The sequence below is a fragment of the Ochotona princeps genome, chromosome 15 (assembly GCF_030435755.1).
Source record: "Ochotona princeps isolate mOchPri1 chromosome 15, mOchPri1.hap1, whole genome shotgun sequence".
In the NCBI taxonomy this organism is placed as follows: domain Eukaryota; kingdom Metazoa; phylum Chordata; class Mammalia; order Lagomorpha; family Ochotonidae; genus Ochotona; species Ochotona princeps.
The window spans coordinates 13,269,003-13,287,599 of NC_080846.1; the positions used below are offsets into that span (position 1 = coordinate 13,269,003).

General features: G+C 47.9%; 1 protein-coding gene across 2 annotated transcripts in view; it reads right to left on the minus strand.

Moving 5' to 3' along the window:
- Positions 1 to 2,928: 2,928 nt before the first annotated feature.
- The window catches only part of STAB2 (stabilin 2), a 133,268-nt gene continuing 117,599 nt past the window's right edge, over positions 2,929 to 18,597 (minus strand). Inside the window, exons 60-70 of one of the 2 annotated variants that reach the window (XM_058673667.1) lie at positions 16,221 to 16,414; positions 15,022 to 15,163; positions 13,008 to 13,141; positions 11,256 to 11,421; positions 11,012 to 11,118; positions 8,701 to 8,820; positions 7,889 to 8,029; positions 7,258 to 7,365; positions 6,363 to 6,491; positions 4,950 to 5,066; positions 2,929 to 3,162 (exon numbers count right to left, since the gene is read on the minus strand). In XM_058673667.1, the coding sequence (XP_058529650.1) occupies positions 3,112 to 3,162; positions 4,950 to 5,066; positions 6,363 to 6,491; positions 7,258 to 7,365; positions 7,889 to 8,029; positions 8,701 to 8,820; positions 11,012 to 11,118; positions 11,256 to 11,421; positions 13,008 to 13,141; positions 15,022 to 15,163; positions 16,221 to 16,414 (1,409 nt within the window). In that variant the 3' untranslated portion in view covers positions 2,929 to 3,111. Of the gene's footprint in view, positions 3,163 to 4,949; positions 5,067 to 6,362; positions 6,492 to 7,257; positions 7,369 to 7,888; positions 8,030 to 8,700; positions 8,821 to 11,011; positions 11,119 to 11,255; positions 11,422 to 13,007; positions 13,142 to 15,021; positions 15,164 to 16,220; positions 16,415 to 18,597 lie in introns of both variants that reach the window. The other variant, XM_004589784.4, reaches the window with a different exon arrangement.

Consider the following 18,597-nt stretch of genomic DNA (forward strand, 5'->3'; position numbering starts at 1 on the left):
TCCTCCCTCCCCATCTCTCCCTTGATTTTTCGTCCAAATGATTACATTAGCACATTCACTCCACAATAACAAGGTTAGTTTTCCAATGTGTAAAAGTATCATTACACAGCAAGAAGGGAAAAAAAGAAAACCACAGTGATTCCTTTGGGTGTGCTTTGGGTATTAGCTGTCACAGATGAGAGGGCACATGACTATTTGTCCTTTACAGACTGGCTTATTTCACTAAGCATAATGGTTTCCAGCTGGGTCCATTTTGTTGCAAATGATTTCATTGTATTTTAATGGCAGAGTAGTATTCCATAGTGTAAATATGCCAGGTTTTCTTTATCCAGCCATCAGTCGATAGACATCTGTGTTGGTTCCATATCTTAGCTATTGTGAATTGCATTGCTATAAACATGGGGTTACAGGTAACTCATATGCAGATTTCATTTTGTATGGATGTATTCCAAGGAATGGGGTGGCTAGGTCGTGTGGTAGATCTGTTTTCAGATCTCCGAGAACTCTCCATGCTGTTGCCCATAGTGGTTCCATTAGTTTACATTCATGCCAGCAGTGGGTCATGTCTGTTCTCCACTAGCCTGCAGGGTTTCTGATGAGAAGTCAGCTCTATGTCTGATTGGAGATTCTCTAAAGGTTATCTGTTTCTCCTGCGCACATTTAAGAATCTTCAATGTGGAAAGTTTGGAAAGTGTTGTGGTGATGTCCATTTCTGACCTACCTCATTTCTTGTGTGGCTTTTCTTAATCTCTGTTTCTTGTTGTTTTTGAGTAGCCTTATGATCATTTAAAAAAATTTATTTTCTGGGCCTGACACGGTAGCCTAGTGGCTGAAGTCCTCACCTTGCACATGTCGGGGTCCCATATGTACACTGGTTCTAATTCCGGCAGCCCTGCTTCCCAGCCAGCTCCCTGCCTGTGGCCTGAGAAAGCAGTCGAGGATGGCCCAAAGCCTTGGGATCCTGCACCTGCATGGGAGATCAGAAAAAGCTCCAGGCTCCCACTCCTTAGAGGCAGCTTTTTCTCGAGCCAGCTGTGAGTTTTCCATTATGGCTTACTTCTCAGGTCTGTGGAGGGTTTCTCAGTTCCCAGTTAGTATCCAGTTCCCTGCTTGTTCTCTGATCTAGACTTTAAGTCAGTGGGGAACATAGATCTGCTTTCTTGCCAGTACCAGTGTGATGCCAGCTCAGTGGATAACATAGACCTTTTTTTTTTTTTTTTCTGGAACCTGTGAGATGCTAAGTCTGTGGGAAACATGGACTTATTTTCCTGATGGAACCTGTGAAGTGAGTTCATGGCGTAAGATCAAGTGGAAGGCCCATGGAGAGCCAGGGTTGTGCTCTGACCTAGCCAGGTGCCTGTCATGTCAGGCAAATTTGCAGTCTTAGTGTAAGGCAAGAGAAATCTTGCAGTTTGTGTTTGGAACACAGACTCCGCGGGTTCCACGGTTTTCTGTGTCAGGCGATGTCACTGGAGCTTGGTGGCTGCCACCTTACCACCTTCCTTCTGCAGAGCTGTCACAGGAAGTAATTCTAGCCCCTGCTGCACCATCGAGCTATCTCTGCTGCTTCACCCCAGCATCTTTGTGCCCTCTGCAGTTTCCCTGCCGCTCAGCTCTACATCTGTCACCCAGGATGGCTGCCTCTCCCTCTCTAACCCTTCCCAGCCAAAATCAGCATGTCTTTACCCCATTCAGCCATCTTGGAACCTAACCTAGTTCTTATCATATACACACCCCCTTATCTGTCCCCAGGGCTAAGGTCTCTGCCAGTAATAGGACTTGCTGATCCGTGGACACAAATAACAGAAGCTGGCGACAATTAACAGGGAAGATGGTCCTGATCAACTAGGATAAGAGCTTTGTTGCGTGAACTTTTCTTTTTAAGCCTGTGACTTGGTTGCACCCAGGTGTTGTTTTCCTTGCTTAAAGCTGGAACCTAACGTGGCATGCCTTGTTCTCCTCTTAGGAGGCCCAGCCTGTCTGCTGCTGTGCACTGGGGTCCCAGCTCCGGGCGGTAGCCGGCCTCTGCTCTTGTACATTGGATCTTCCATGTCAGGTGATGGACATTTGGGCTTTCTCTGGCTAGTAGAATGATGCCCCTGTGGGTGTGAGGACATAACTAGGAGTTGGGGTTTCTGGATCAGTTGTGCTAACTTGAAAATAAAATCAGTAATGTTTTTGTTTGTTTTTTTTGGAAAGGACAGTTGGAGAAAGATCCTCTATTCACTGCTTTATTCTTCCAAATGCCCACAACACTCAGGGCTGGGCCAAGCCAGAGCCAGGAGCCCAAAGTGGACCTCCCATGTGGATGGCAGGGACCTGGCTTGGGCCATTATCTGCTGGAGTAGCAGAACCTGAACCAGGCACTCCTCTAGGGCATGCTGGTGTGGCAACCCAATCACTCCACCGAATGCCTGCCCCCTTTTGTTTAAGGCTGCCTCACATGTGACATTCACAGCAAAGGTGTATGAGGGTCCCAGTTTCTCCATACCTTTCTGATGTTTCTATTATGCCTCTGTGTTCTTGATTGCAGCCATCCCAGTAGGTATGCAGTACTGTGTCCCTATGATTACCCAGCCTTAGAGTGGACACTCAAGCAAGCAAATGAAACTGAGTTTAAGAAAACAAAATGCATACGGCAGATGCTTGTTCATTGGAAAGGCCCAATAAGGACATTTTTACCTTCAAATTGAACCCCCTCTGTGTTAAAAGCTTTTGTTTCCCCAGACACCAGATTGATCTCATTGCTGCATAAACATTTATTAAGCACATTTCATGTGCTGGGTGAATGAGGCCAGTTGCTGCTTTCAGTAGCTTACAGTCTGACGAATAAGGTTACAGTTACTGTGGTGAGAGTCATCTGAGGGGGACAGACAGGACTGTGGAGGCTCAGAGGAGGAGGGAAAAGACCCCTGTGTGGACTCACCTATGGAAACAAAATACCTCCTGCCCCCAGATGGAATGAGAGGTAAGGTCCTGCTTGTTACTGAAGATGCCCAGGGACCTTACGTGCCCAAAGGCCACAGTGCTGAGTTCACAGTTAACAGCTTTCTCGTTGAGGCTCCACAGGCCCAGTGGTGGTGGGCAAAGGCCGCTGCTCATTGCAGGCCCTCACAGCGCCCCCAAGGGGTCACTGCTCTCCAGTGGCTGTTCATCTGAGTCCTGAGAGAGAGAGAGTGAGTGAGTGAGAGAGCGAGCTGGGACACCCTTAATGAGGGTTTGGTGAATCCTTCTAGGTTGAATACTCCTATGGCTAAGGGATGGAGGTCGATGTCCTGCTTCTTAAGCATTTCATGAGCACATGTGTGCCAGGAGGCCTTGCACTGGGAGGTGGGTTGTTAGAGTGGTGGGAGCTGCCTGGTGTGGATGCCCGTTTGGCTGCTGCTGCCTGGAGCTCATGGCTCTGGGCGGACCACCTTTACTTGGGTGCTGTGTGAAGGGCAAGTTAGACGCTAGGCTTAGCAAGGTATGAGGTGGATTTACATCCTGATGCAGGCTGACTTCTGAGCATACATCAGAAGCCACTTTGGAGGGGCAGCCACCTCCAATCCACTTGCTATCTTTGCTGCTAGGTGGCTTTGTGAGTGGCCTGGTGTGTGTTAGCAAAAGTTTGTCCAAGGTAAAATCAGGGGCAAAGAAAGCATGAGAGGCTGGTGTGTCACTCGTGAGGCTGATGCTGTGGGGTTGGGGTGCCTGTTACTGGCTCTTTGTGCTAGCTGATCTGAAGAGATGGGTGAATCCTGTCTCGGTGCTCTGCTCCTCACGTCAGGTGGCTCTGACAGAGCCCCTATGTGACAACGGATGCCAGGAACACATAGGGTGCTCCCACAAGCTGGATAGTGTTCTCTGCTTTTTGAAGGAAGCTTGTTGCAATAGAATACAAGCTCCTATCCGTTAATAAATGCAATTTACCTGGACCTAACCTCAAAATTTGGACCAGAAACTAGATTTGAAGACAAATATGGTTTGTGATCTGGTTAATTGTTTCAAACTGTTAGAAATACTCATACATTAAATCTGCCACAGGCATTATAGGATAACTTATCTTTGGTGTACTTAAAAAAATGTTATCTACTGCACTGTCCAAATCTAAAGGTGGGGTAAGGTGGCTTTTTTGTGATGTTTGGATACTAATTCACAACCACTGAGTCACTGTGTATGGTGGGGTGGGCATGGCCTAGTTGTGCACGAAGCCATTGTATACGGCAGCCGACTGACTTTGGTTAACACTGCACGAGGGTTGCAAGCACGTGCAGGGCAATGTTGTCAGCTCACTGTCTGTTGGGTAAATAGGGATACTCAGTGCATTGGCCATTAGGTGTTCTCTTTGCTACAGGAGCCTAAAAAAATACATTACGTTTTAGCCCTCGCTTCTGCACCAAGAACTGGTAATGAACTACAGGCAGGTGTACCTTCTTCCATAACCTTTCTGAAGGGGTACCCATCTAAGATCAGGGATCACTAAGCTGGGCACCAGTAGTTCCTTCATGAGCCAGAGTAGGGCATCCATGCATATGAAGGGCCTCATTGAAGACTTGGAGTTCCCACAGTAAGAAGAGCCTTGGATCACTATGTCAACATAAATGCGAAGCATCATCCATGGGGAAAGCATCTCTTTTAAGGTCTGTGTCTTGCGGTTCACCTGCTGCCTCTCTTTGCTGCAGAATTTTGCCTAAGGCTGTTTTGTTGTTGTGATGACTTGCCTGGTCACAGGGTTGGGGCGGTGACCTCCAGCATTTCCCTACCTGCAGTTTGAAGCTTCTACCCACAAGACGCCAGCAACTGAACCACCACAAGGTTTCAGTTTGCAAAACTGGCCTTTTCTTTAGACTTGGTGTCAGAGACACCTGCTAGAAATGGCCTTTTTTTGGGGGAGGGCACACTGTGCTCCATTCTCTCTCTGCACCCCAGGTGATCCCATCCCAGAGGAAAGAAAAATGCTTGCTTACCACAAATGGGTCATAGGCAGGATCTGGGAGCACTGAGGTTGTGCTCTCATACATGGGGTTTGAGATGTTTTCAGGCTGCCGCTTGCTCAGGGCCCCAACGTCGATGTCCTCTTCTGACTGCTTCAAAAGACAAGGGCTGAGCACCTGGAGTGTCCCCAAGCGGAGGGTGACTCGCCCAGGCTGGCAGCTGGGGCAAGCCACGGTCTGTGCCTTGGGGACTCTTGTGTTTTAGTAGTGTTTGGAGATGTGATTGATACAAGCAGCACCAGTTTTAGGAGTTAACTTGGTGATGGGTCCATCCAGGAGTGGCAGCTGCCCATATCAGTATGTAGGGCGTGTGCTCATGTCCCTTGCTTCTTGTTCTCTCTCCAGCCCACCAAGGGTAACCACTGTTCTATCACCCTGGCATGGTGAAGACTGCCCTTGAACTTAACAGAAGAAGAATTATAGGATGTGGATACTTTGGTGAAAATGATGTGTCCCTGTCAGACTCTCCTGGGAACTCATTCCCCATGTTGAGGCTTTAAAAAGAAGGTAGAACCTTCATCTGGCCTTGGCCATAATTGTGGCCATAAAGGTGAGGCCCTTGTCCCGTGAGACTGTGCTTTGTATGAAGAGGAGACACCTGAGCTAGGATGCTCTATTTCGCCACATGAAACCTTGTGCCTTCTTGGGCCTCTTCCAAGAGTACCCAGCAGCCAAAAGGACCATTCCATCTTTCCTAACCATGATCCGAATGAACCTCCATTGTGTTCTGAGTTAGTCTGTGATGCTTAGATAAGGCAACAGGAATAGACTCTGCTGGACACACTGGGGCTTGTGACTGTGCTGTTATGTGGGGGGAAGGAGGTGGACCACAGCAGGGAGGCTGGGCCAGGGAGGGCCTGCCCACAGTACATGAGGAAGGGTGATGGACTGCTGTGCTCCATGCACCCCAGTTCCCAGGGTCATGCTATAGCAGCCCAGAGGCTGCTGCTCACCTGGAGGTCACTGCTCTTCCAGTAGTGGGGACTGAGTGGGGCTGGCTGCAGCATGAGGCCTCTGGCTTTGCAGATTCCCTGAACCATACCTCAACCCTCAGAACCAGTCTTGGAGCCCAAGATCATGGTGGCTGCTTGTCTGGTGGATAGAACTCCTGGCACTTGGTGAATTTACCTCCACGCCACAGTTCCGGGCATGCAGACCAGAAGGTGACAGTCCCTCACCCTCCTCACCCAGAAAGAGGGTTCTAGAGCTGCCATTATTCCAGGAGACCCCACCCAGCATGTTGTGGCATGGGGCTACTCCTGCTGCTGTGTCCAGTGCCAGCTCCTGGAAAAGGTCTCTAGAGCAGCCAGGCAGCAAAAATAGCCCAGGCTGGGGGCTGGATGGTGGAAGGGACCCTTACATCTTGTTCCTGTTTTTCTCCCTTACCTTGAAATGCTGGAAGCCAATTGGTCTGTGGTTCAGCCGGAAGTAAGAGTAGGCACCCAAAGCCACAGCTCCTAAGATTAGGATGATGGCAAGGAAGATCCCAGTTCCAAAGCCAGTATGGGTTGAAGTCTGAACACAGAAAAGAGAAGGGTCTGTTCATAAAGCTCGTGTGTTCCTCAAAAGGACATCTTGGAGTCAGCTGGGATAAAAATAATGACAAGCTAGCATATCTGTAGTGATTACTCTTGCCAGGGTTCATTCTGAGCGGCCACCTAAGTTAGTCAATGTGACCTAAAGAACTGGGGACAGCTGTTAGTACTCTCATATGGTAGAAATGAGAGGTTAAGCACTTGCCTGATGGCACACAGCCACTTAGTGGCAGAAGCAAGCTTTGAACCCAGTCTGGTTTTGGAGCTTATGGGCTCACACACCATGCTATGGGACTTGCTGCCAGCTACTCATTCCTCCTTCAGGCTTTTGGAAGAAGTTAGTATACCAACCACAATGATCACAATTAAGAGATTGATTGTTATAGACTCTTAAAAATATTTCACATTTATTAACTTCTACTCTTCCTCCAAGCCCAGGGAGGGTTTTAATGACCTCTGCTTGGAGGGGAGGCCATTATTAGGGCTCAGAAATAGTGCAAATGGCGGGGTCATGCCAGAACTCAGGGTTTCTTGCTACCCTGGCCTGTTCTGCTCATTTCATTCAACAAACTTCAGTGGTGACCAGCTGCTAATACACGGGCGTGGGGATGGGATGATGCAGAGCTGGACAACACTGAAGGCTGCCTTGGGTGTGGGAGGTTCCAACAGTGTCCAAAGGAGGAAGAAAGTAGACAGAGCTCCTCCCTACCTGTCCCCACCCCCCCCCCCAAATCCTGGATACACACCTTGGGGCCAGACGGCGCTCTTAAAGGCCTGGAAAGCACATGAATGATCCCATTGGAGGCAAAGATGTCCCACTGCACGATGGCTCTTCCATCAACAAACCTCGTCTCCTTCTGGGGAAATGAGAAGAGTGGGGGATAGAGGCCTGTGGTCATTTAGCATTTTTGTGGAAGGAGTTGTTCAGGCCCCCTCATCAATGGGCTGTACAGGACACCTGCTTGCTGCCTGAGGCTCAGAAAATCCTGGTTGTTCCGTGCTGACGAGCTGACTTTATTTTCCTTATAAGGGTTTTCTTGAACAGATAAAATGTTAAATAAGTTTTGGATGCTTTTCTCCTGTTGGTCTTAGATCAGTTTAATTCTCAGGCTCAGCTGTCCATTGTAAGAAGGTAGACCCTTTCTGCCTGTAACACTATCAGCGACACCATCGCTACCAGAGGAGGAAATCGATAACTTCATTGTCATTCCACATCACTAGCTTCGAAGCTGGCTGGATTTCCAAAGGGTAGGGGCTGCCTAACTGCGGCTTGGTATGCTGTGGTGGGTATCACCCTCTAGCTAAAGGGTTAGAGTTTACTTTCACATTATAGTTGCCATCTATTGGGCATCAATACATCCAAAAGACTTGGCCTACCAGCTGGGGCTGATCCTGGCTGGAGGTGATGAGCAGCTGGCTTCCCAGCCTTGTCTGTAGGATTGTGCCATTGACAAGGTCATCGTAAAAGAAGATGTTGACATTGGTGAGATGGTGTTCAATGTCTCGTCCAGAAAGGGTCTGAGAAAAGAGGAAAAACTCAAGAATGGCCGTTCAAGACCAAAGAGTAGCTGCAAGTGTGAAGTGCCCCCAAGCTTTAGACTGTGCTGTGTCAACCCATCTACAGCAGCATATGGGATTGAAAGTTACCTCATATCTCTAGCAGAGCTCCCAAGTGGTATCCTGGGAAGAGCAGGTGGGCAGAAACATTCCTCTGCCTAACCTTTGGGTGGCTGAGTAAGACCTGGGGCCAACACTCTACAGGCCAACCCTTAATGGGTGGGCTGAATAACTGCTGCCAATATCCGGGGTACCACCACAGTCTAATAACATTAAGAGCCCCAGATCTTAACCCTCCCTGTGTTCTTGCCCTTGACCAGGTACCTCTGAGAGCTTCCCACTCAACCATGTGACCTATTGACCAATGCCATGCTAGCTTCTTGGCCCAACATGCTTGAAAAGCTGTGCAGGACTGTGGCTTGCACCTGCCACTCTAATTTTCTGCTCTTAGGGTAAGAGCATGCCAGGCTTGCCTTTGGGGTTTTAGGCTGTGGTCTCCATTTTTTTTAAACCTTAAGAAGTGTGGAATAATAACAGACGTGACCTCAAAAGGTTATATGAGGATTTTTTTTTTCCCTTAACAAGTAAAGGCCGTGCACCTGTCTAGGCCCAGCCAAGGGGATATGACTCACCTCGTTTTCCCCCAGCCCACTGTTCTCTGGCACAAATAGGGTCCCGCGGAATGACAGGTCTGTCAGGTGTTTCAGAAACTCCTGGCCTCTGATGGAGCTGTTGGAATAGGCCAGCACATCCTGGGGGGACGAAGGATACCGTCAGGGCCCCAGCCCTCGCCTGTGAAGGTCTTGGAGGGCTGGAGAGGGGGCAGGGCCTCAGCAACTGCAACTGCTTCTGACAACAGCCCCAACTCCTCTGCTGTTTTCTGGCTGCTCCTGGGCAGAGTCTGAGGGACACCCAGTAAAGCCTCATCAATGTGATGGCCTGCGCCGTCCTGCGAGATGTAAATTGAGTCTTGTGTCGCCTGTCCTCTAAGCGGGACTCCTCTCCAGAGGAAAAGCCAAATAGCCTGTAAGACCCAAGCCGTTGGCCTGCTCCTCTGTGGGTCCCATGCCCGGCTGTCCTTTCCTTCCACCCACACTGGTTCCCTTGCTGCTGCTCAGATTGGTTATTCTGTGCTCAGTTCTTCCTTCTGCCTGCAGTGATCTCGGCTTGACCAGCTCATTTTCCATTTAGATCTTGCTCATTTATCTTTTTACAAGACTTCCCCCCCATCATGATGCAAAATATGACCCTGTGCTGCTCCTGCCTTCTGCTGGGCTTTTTCTCATAGCATTAATCACCTTCTAGCCCTCTGCATATTTACTTTTTGTTCTTCCTTTATTTTGGTCACTGACACATCTTGCACACATAGTAAGTGCTCAGTAAATATGGGGCAAATGTTAACGAATCGCTCTGCCTAGTTCAGTGCTGTCTTTGAAGATGGGGCCCGTCAGTGCTGGGAGGCTGAAGAATTTGCCAAAGGGCTTTGTTCTGACATTGAAACACTGTCACAGGCCATGCTCCCAGACAGCAGAAATGCTGGGTTGGTGCTTATCTTCAGCATCTTTGTGGTACCCTGACTTTATTATACCAGGAGTCACCTTTGACCTCTCACCATTTTCGAGCTTTTTTGTCTTGACCCTGCATGTCCTATACCCATGCCCAGTCCTCCACATCCCCTCTCCTAAGGTTCTAGCTTATTGGTTCTGCTGGGAATGGTGGCTTCATCACTGGCTATTCTTGTTCCCCTCCACGAAGGATGAAGTGAAGTCTGGCACTACATAGCCTGGGTTTGAATTCAACTTTGGGGTGTTTGGCTGTGGCCTTGATCTTGCTATGCCTCATTTTTTAAAAAAATCTAAAACATTGGAATTGTAGTAGAAGAAACTCATGAGGGTCTATGAGGTTTATTGCTTTTAGTAAGAGTTTTACTAAGCACCTGTCAAGTACTAGCTATTGCCTAAGGTGGTGGGGATGCAGGGGTGGTCACGGCAGGCAAACTGCTTCTCCTGTGGTGCTTATGCTCCAGGGACTCCTGCCTGACCTCAAAGGGGACTTGCTGTGGCACCATGAGTACTGTCAGTGTGCAGGGAGACTTAGCTGTACTGGTGCTGTTACCACTGGTTCAGGTCTGAGCAATCAGTACCAAATCCTTCCCCAGATGGGGCATTCTTTTCATTGGACATAACTTGTTGAATGTTGTTGAATATGGATATGACTTCCTGTCCATGCTGTTGATGAAGACAGAAGAGTTGGATCCCTGCAGATCCCCTGTGTAACTATTCTGGATGCAGACAGACACAGTGCCATTAGGTGCCACCAGAATAGGCTTTCTGGGAACCAGAGCTATGGCATAGATAGTGAAGCCACCACTTGTGGTGCTGACGTTCCAAAGGGCTCTGGTTCAAGTTCCAGCTGCTCCATTTCTGATCCAGATTCCTAACTAGTATACCTGGGCAAGCAGCAGAGGATGGTCCAACTTTCTAGACCTCCGCACCCATGTGGGAGACCTGGAAGAAGCTCCTGGCCCCCAGCTTTGGACTGGCCCAGCTCTTAGCCAGCTGAGGAATGAACAGTAGATTGAAGATCTTTGTCTCTCCCTCTCTCTCTGTAACTCAGCCTTTCAGGTAAATAAATCAATCTGTCATAAATAATTGATAAAATATAGGTTTTCCATGTGCTGACACTGGTCTAAGTGCTTCACAAGTATTACCCCACCCAAGTACAACAATGACTACAAAGCTGGTGCCATCTTCCCAACTTACAGATGAGAAAACTGATTCACAATAATGAAGGTAATGATTAGCATCATGTAGCAAATGAGTGTGAAACCCAAGCTTTGAACTCATGCAGGTGGTCCTGTGCCCACGCTCTTAGCCACGACCACGAGCCCTTGGCAACCTCTACCTGCTCGAGGCAAACCCAAGCAATCTGTCTGGTCCTTACTTTGAGGAAGTTGGTGAGCGAAGGGATGGACATCAGGACCTGTAGCAGGTTTCCACTGCATGAGAATCCATCTCCAACATAGCCTGCCTTGCAGGTGCAATTCACATCTGGAGGGCAGACACACACACACTCATATGCAGGGTTCCATCCACAGTAATGCAGGGACATAGGTTTCCCTGTTCACTATTGGCAATTGGGTGGCCAATCAGTGGCACAGGACCTAGATTATAGCTGGGGCAGTTACCTTTCATCCTATAGCAGAAGACATCCCACATTTCACTCTTGTTGGCTCTAGGGCCATAGTCCACTATTCCAACGACACCCGAGCCACAGTTTGGAGAAGCATAGGCTGTAGGATAGGCAACCCGTCCACTTTCTAGCCAACCTGCTGAACAGAGGTGGTACTTGGCCTGCAGGGACACAGATGATGGCTAGATCAGCTCAAGTTTGGGGTCACTTGGTTGATGTCTATTTCTTCCACCAAGCTAAAAGCTTGGGGTCAGTTTCATTTTACCTGTTTTTAACCCTGTGCCTGGCATTCTAATTTTGTTGATTGAATCATCAATCAGTAATTGCATGAATGAAAGTGCCCTTTTTTTTTTTTTTTTTTTTTGTAGGTGTGTAAGTCCTTACTCAATTCTGTTCTCTGTCAAAGAATATTTGCTATCAGCCATTTACCTCAGGTACAAATTCTGTTTATGGTTATTAAGACTGATGCTAGAATTCTAATTCTTCATCATCCACACTTTCTTCACCACTGTTATTATCATAGTCGTCGTCATGGCCATCCGCATATCACCCCACCACCATCCATCACCATCATTGTAACAGCTATTGAGAGCTTACTCAGATTTTCTCACAAGGGCACATGATGTGTCAACACCTTTATCCAAAAAGTGAACTTGCTCAAAGGCATACAGTCAGCAAGGAGCATATTCAAATCCAGACAATCTATTCCAGACTCCTAATAGACTCAGGAGTTGAGCTTCTACTGTTTCTTTTATCTTTATTCCTAACACAAACATGCCAGGTAGGACAGCAGTTTTAGTGACTTGATTAAGAAGACACCCAAGCAGCAAGCAAGGGAGCAGGTAATCAGACTCCCCTGTTCTCAAATGCTTGTCCTGGAATCAAAAACTTTGCTCCTTGGTAAATTTCAGATGTGAAGAAAGGCAGAGCTGGTAGTGATAGAAGTTTGAGAAGAGTCCTAAAATTGTACCATGTGGGGAAAGGAAAAAGAGGGGGTGATCTTGCATCCACAGGTTCACTTCCCCAAATCTTCAACAGCCAGGAAAGGCCCAGGCTGAAATCAGGACACAGGAACTCCACCTAGATCTCCCACATACATGGCCGGGGCCCAAGGACTTGGCACTGGCTCTACTTCCCAGGTACATTGTTGGGAAACTGAATCAGGCTGAGGATTGGGGACACAAGGTGGTGCTTGGGACACAGCTTAACCTGCTGTGCTGTGCCCGGCCCACATGTATTCCTTTGACAGCCCCTCCAGACATAGATCTACAGCTAGTTAAGAGACACTTGGCTGCTTTGAGGTTTCAGGGAGATCCTGTCCAGGTTTGTTGTTACTGATCCCTTTCTGGGTTTTATCTGTGAAGTATTTATTTTCGTCTCAGCCTTAGCATTGATAGTTGAGCATCATGGTTAATGGTAGACTTTTGCAGTCAAAGATTTGTTTGAATACTAGATCTGCCGTCACTTGGCTCTTATGACATCAAGCACTTTAGCTTTCTGAACCTCAGTTTCCCTATCTGTAAAATGACAATAGTGGCACACACTTCCAGGGATGGATGATAATGCCAACCAATCACCATGCACAGTGCGTGGCAGTAGATGCTCCAAAAGTGGACATGATGAAATGTTGCACCAGTGCATCTTGCCTCCCAAGAAGGGAGCAACCCAAGTGTGCCCCATCTTCAGAGGAGGCTGAGCCCCATCCCCTGCAGCCTCTCGCACTCTGTGTCCACAACAGACAACTCACCTTCTGGGCATAGGAGAGCTGGTTGTAGGTGGCCATGGTTGCAGCCTCATTGGCACAGGCCTCTCTGGCTTTGTCAAAGGTCAGCTTGTACTGGCCCAGTGGGGAGCGGAGGTGGAACACCCCAACAGTGATATCTAGAACGGGAAGGGGGAGGAGTCATCTTCTTGCCCTGCTGGTTGGCAAAGGTTCCAGCAAAGGATGTTGAAGGACTCTCACAGCAGGGGATGGGGTGGCACCTCTATTCCAGGGTGTGTTTGGAAGCCACTCTCCTGCCATGGTAAAGCACAGCATTTCAAGTATGCATATATTGCCGTCAATCTGCCTTTTGAATAAATTACCAAAAAGGGAGCAGGTGCCATGGCACAGGGCGTCGAGCTGCTGCTTGAGATGCCAGTGTCCCTATCACAGTGCCTGGTTTCAGTCCTGCCTACTCCACGGCTCTGATCCATTTCATACAGGAAGCAGCAGTTGATGGCCCTGGTAGTTGGGTTTATATCATCCATGTGCAAGATCTACATGGAGTTCTGGGTTTCTGACTTGAGTCTGGCCTAATCCTGGTTGTTGCAGGCATCTGAGGACCAAATCAGCAGATGAATCTCTCTCCCACCTATCTCTGCACTCTGCCTTTCAAATAAATAAACCTGAAGAAATACATTTTTTTAGGGCTGACCTGGTGGCACCTCAGGCTTATCCTTTGCTCAGTGGTGCTGGCATACCATATGGGTACCAGTTTGTTTCTTGGCTGTTACAGTTCTGACCCAGCTCCCTGCTTACGGCTTGGAAAGGCAGCAGAAGATGCTCCAAGCACATGGGACCCAGGATCAATGTGGGAAACCCGGAAGAAGTTCCTGGCTCCCAGCATTGGCTCAGCTCAAGTCTGCCCATTGTGGCCATTTGGGGAGTAAAGCAGTGAATGGAAGAACTTGTCTTTCTTTCTCTATGTAAAAACTGCCTTTCAAATAAGTAATAAATATTTAAAAAATGTTTTTCTTTTTAAATTATTTTAGTATATGTGCTGCTGAAGTGAGCACATTTCTTTTTAAATTATAAATTGCTATATACTGTTGTAGACATTAGAAAAATACAAAAAAGTAAAAAAAAAAAAACCAGAATCCAAGAAATCCCCTATAACCCTACCCCTCCCAAATAATCATTATACCACAGTAAGCATTTTAGTATACTTCCAAAAATTTCACTTTGTTTTTTGTGACATTTGGATAGTTTCATGTTCCTATCTTTTCTTGATCATGTATATGTTATCTGTGGTATAAATGTGGCAATATCTTGCAGATAGATTATCTTAGCTTTTTTAAAAATTTTTTTTGGAAGTTAGAGAGGAAGGGCGGGAAGGGGGCGAGGAAGGAGAGACAGGGAGAGGGAGAAAAGGAGGGAGAGTGGAGGGAAAGAGAAATCTTCCATCTGCTGATTTACACTCTAGACGATGGCAATAGATGGGGCTGAGCTGGGCTAAAATCTGGAGCCAGGAGTTCTTCCAGGTCTCTCACATAGGTAGCAGCTGCCCAAGTACTTGGGCTGTCTTCCATTGCTTTCTCAGTCCATTGTTAGAGAGGTGGATTGGAAGTAGAGCAGCTGGGGAAATGAATGGGTGACAATATGGGATGCTGGTGACAGGAGGCATTTTTATGTTGCGCTACACAATGCGGGCCCTAATAGGGCTTTCCATCATCTCAGTGAAATACTTGGTTATTGAATACTCTAATTTTTAATTATATTAAGTTAATGATTATCCTAGATCTAATTTCCATCAGTGGTTACAAGAGTTACAAAACATCTTGCAACCAGCAAGTATGGGGGAAAGCCATAGTGGATTCCTTTTGAGCTCCCTCCCTGGTTCTAACAGCTCAAGGCCCAGTTCCTGATTGGTGCCTTTGTGGATTTGGACACCACGTGGTCTCTGTTTTACATTGCCTTGTTTTTCTTCTTCTTGCCCAGGTCCCTTTCCCAAGCCTGAAGGAGAAGGCACTTGTGGCCAGCAGTCCCCAGGCCCCCTCACCCTGGAAGTGGAGGTCAGCACAGTTGGCATCTGCGTGGCATTGCCCATTGTCCTGTAAGCAGCGGTCAAGGGGCAGCTTCTCTGGCTCGCAGTTTACTCCATCTCCCACGTAGTGACTCTTACACTCACACTTGTGCTTGCCCTGTGGGTACAGTGGGAGACGGTGAGACAGCCTGCTCTCTAGGAACCCCACCCCGCTATAACTCTATGCCCTGGGGACCAGCGGGTAGCATAGCAGATGTTCAAAAAGAACCAGAAAGGCAACTTCCTGCCTGTCTTGCCTCTGTACGGGTTTGTGATGAACGTTTGTCATCCTTCATGCCTCAAGTGTCGTTCCTCAGAGAAGCCCTCAGTGACCACCCCATAACACAGCTCCATGGTTCCTTCTAGTGTGTGAACCTCACTTGTGCTCTTTGTGGCTCTGCAAGCCTCATGGGCATTTGGGTCTAGCCTGAGTCCTGCCCCTCCTTGTACTTGTGCATCAGCTCTGGAAAGCAGGACCCCTTCCATCTCCACTGTGTTATTCTTGATACCTCTAACAGCCCCCAGCAGGTGTCGGTGACCCCGGGGTCAGTGATCTCCCTTCCTCTCCTCGATAGCTGTGTGATGTACTCAGAATAAGTAGCTAGTCCTCAGCCTTAACCATGTCTGAGTCCGGAACTAAGCATCTAAGGCTTTTGGACTCTAAGTCCACCCCTGTCACTGCCAGTGGTTACATTCTCTTCTATCATCGAGTCTCCCCACCAGATACACAGGGCGTGGATTCCATGTTATCAAGACTTGAATGAGTGCCCTTGCCTAAACTTTACATGACACTTCTTACCAACATTTTAAAAATCTTATTTTGAAATATTTTAGATTTATAGAAATTTGCAAAGATAGCAGATAGGGCTTCTCCAGATGTCAGCCTCTTACTGAACTACAGTGTGTTTGTCAAAACTAGGAAAGCAATGTTGGGACAGGCCCAGTAACTGAACAGTTGGTTTAACATGGGCAGCATCAGATTTGGCATGAATTATCCTGTTGACTTCCAGAACACAACACCTTGCCATTAGCCCATAGTTTTGAAAGAGAAATAGCCTGAGGTAGGAAGAAAGCTTGGAAGAGATCCATGGTTAGGCAGGCCCAGGCAGGTGGAGCAGTGAGGCTATGCAGGGCACAGGGGCTGCTCCATGTTTCCCTGGGGAGGAGTGACTCACCGGGCCAGTCATCCTACAGGTGGCATGCTCATGACAGCCCCCGTTGAGGCCGTCTGCACAAGGGTCTACGGCTATGCAGCTGCGCCCGTCGCCCTGGTAGCCCTTCTGGCAGCTGCAAGAGACCTTGGTGCCTTTCTGGGAGCATCGGGCAACCTTTGCACAGCCCCCGTTGTTCTGTTCGCAGAAATTCACAACTGCAAGAGCAGAAGTGGTGATTTGGATGTGGTTTGAAAGCTTCCTCAGGCTTCCTGCATTGATGAGTGATTGATTGGCATTGATTGATTGGGAACAAGAGGGTGGAAGCTCAGCCATCCTGGGGTTTACAGCCGAGGCCTTTGGGAAGTGATGTGGCTTAGCTCAGCAGCCTGAAGCCCATGAGCCTGGATTCTGGTAGCTTTGTCAATAGAGAGAGACACATAGACCAGACACAGCCACGCATGCTTCCTTTCTCCAGCCATGTTTTTTCTTTGCCACTTAGAGACTCTGCCAGCAGGAAGGCCATTGTCACATGGGCCCCCTCAACCTGTCACTTCCAAATCTGTGAGCCAAAATAGCCCCCTTTCCTTCAGTTCTTTTGCTTTTGTCAATTGAGCACTCAGTTTGTGCATTTATGGAATGGGGTCCTACCTGTATAAAGTAGCCTGCCTCAGGTTTTTCAGTATAGTAATGAAAGCCAGAGTACTACAAGGGCTTTATTTGCTTCCAGCTGGGCATCCGGGCCTTTGTGTTGGCCTTAGTCGCATCGGGGCAGTACACGAACCTCTCCATGTCAGTGTCTTGTCTGTGCACGCTCTGCAGGCTCTCTGCTGGCCCTGGCAATATTGTCCTGGGGCACCCTTGCAGGTTGGGCCTGATGACATCTGTCCACACTACCTCTTAGCCTCACCTTGGTAGTAGTGTACAGAGTAAATTTGGGTTTTTAATATTTGCATTGTATATGTATGTGCATGTAGGGTTAGCATGGTATCAAACACTTTGTGAAATACACTGTCAATCCCACTCTACAGATGAATAAATAGAGGCTCAGAGAGCTTACCTGATATTGGACATAGCAGGGCTTGGGCTTAATTCCAGGTTGGCTTAGTTCCAGAGGGCAGACTTTCCCCACTATGCCATACTGCCTCCCCCTTTTCTCCCAATCCTTCAAATTTCAACTCAGTAACGATCAGCCTCAGCAGTACTGGGTCTGTCAGATTGCTCTGCCTGTGTTTGTACATGGAGTTGTGGCTGCCATGTGAGACCCTGAGACCTAAGCAGATAAAAAGCTTCGTTCTCAGGATGGCAGAGTGGAAACAGAGCTTGGTCCTTCCTGCTGTGGCTGAGCACTGGCCCACAAGAATGCCTTGTAGCAGACTCCAACATCATAGCACGGATAACAGCAGCATCCATGTTTGCACATTGGCACTAACACATTCCTTTATGTATTCATGAAAAAGGTAGGAATTACATGCAGTCAAGAGTACTAACTTTTCCCTAACACTCTTCCTTCCCCCTCCCCCTTTCTATAGTCTTACATTTTTTCCAGGTCCTCACCAAAAGACTGCCTCACCAAAGACTGTATTTCGCAGGTTCCCTTACAGTCAGATGTGATAGATGATTAGGTTCCAGCCAATGAAATAGAAGCAGATCTGACTTTAGCAACTTTATGTTGTGGTCTTAAAGGGAAGGGGATTGGTTTCATTCCTCTCTCTCCCATTCTATTGCCTGAGACGTGGCTACAGGGATGGATTTCTCAGACTTGGCAAGTGAGCAATGGTGGAGTGGGAAGATGGAGGATTCTGGTTTCTGGGGGTGGAGGGGACTTTTCAGAGCGAAACTCTGGGTCAGTCCTGGATGCCTCCCTCAAACTTACATGCCTCTTACTCAAAAAAACATGTCCCCATGGATGTGCCCTTCATTTGGGTGTCTGCACAGCTGAACCTATATCTTCACTACTCTTCAAAGACATTGCTATGCTCACAGTTCTAGTATGTAACTTAACAAAAATAACCATGTGCAGGGATGGTGTCGTGGCACCATGGGTTATGTTGCCATGTGCAACACAGGCATCCCATATTAGAGTGCTGACTGGTGTCCCAGCTGGTCTGTTTCTGATCCAGCTCCCTGCTGAAATGCACCTGAGAAGGCAGTAGCAGATGGCCCGAGTGTTTTAACCCCTATCACCCACAAAGGAAACCAGGATGGAGTTCTTGGTTCCTGCCTTTGGCTTGACCTAGATCTGGCTTTTGCAGCCAATGGGAAGGAACCAGTGGATGGAAGAGTTCTTTTTCTCCCTCTCTCTATCCCTTATCATTTCAAATAAATAAAAAAATTTAAAAAAGCATGGTGTACATCTTCCGAATTTCTAAACACTGAATTACTTGGGGGAGTTAGACCA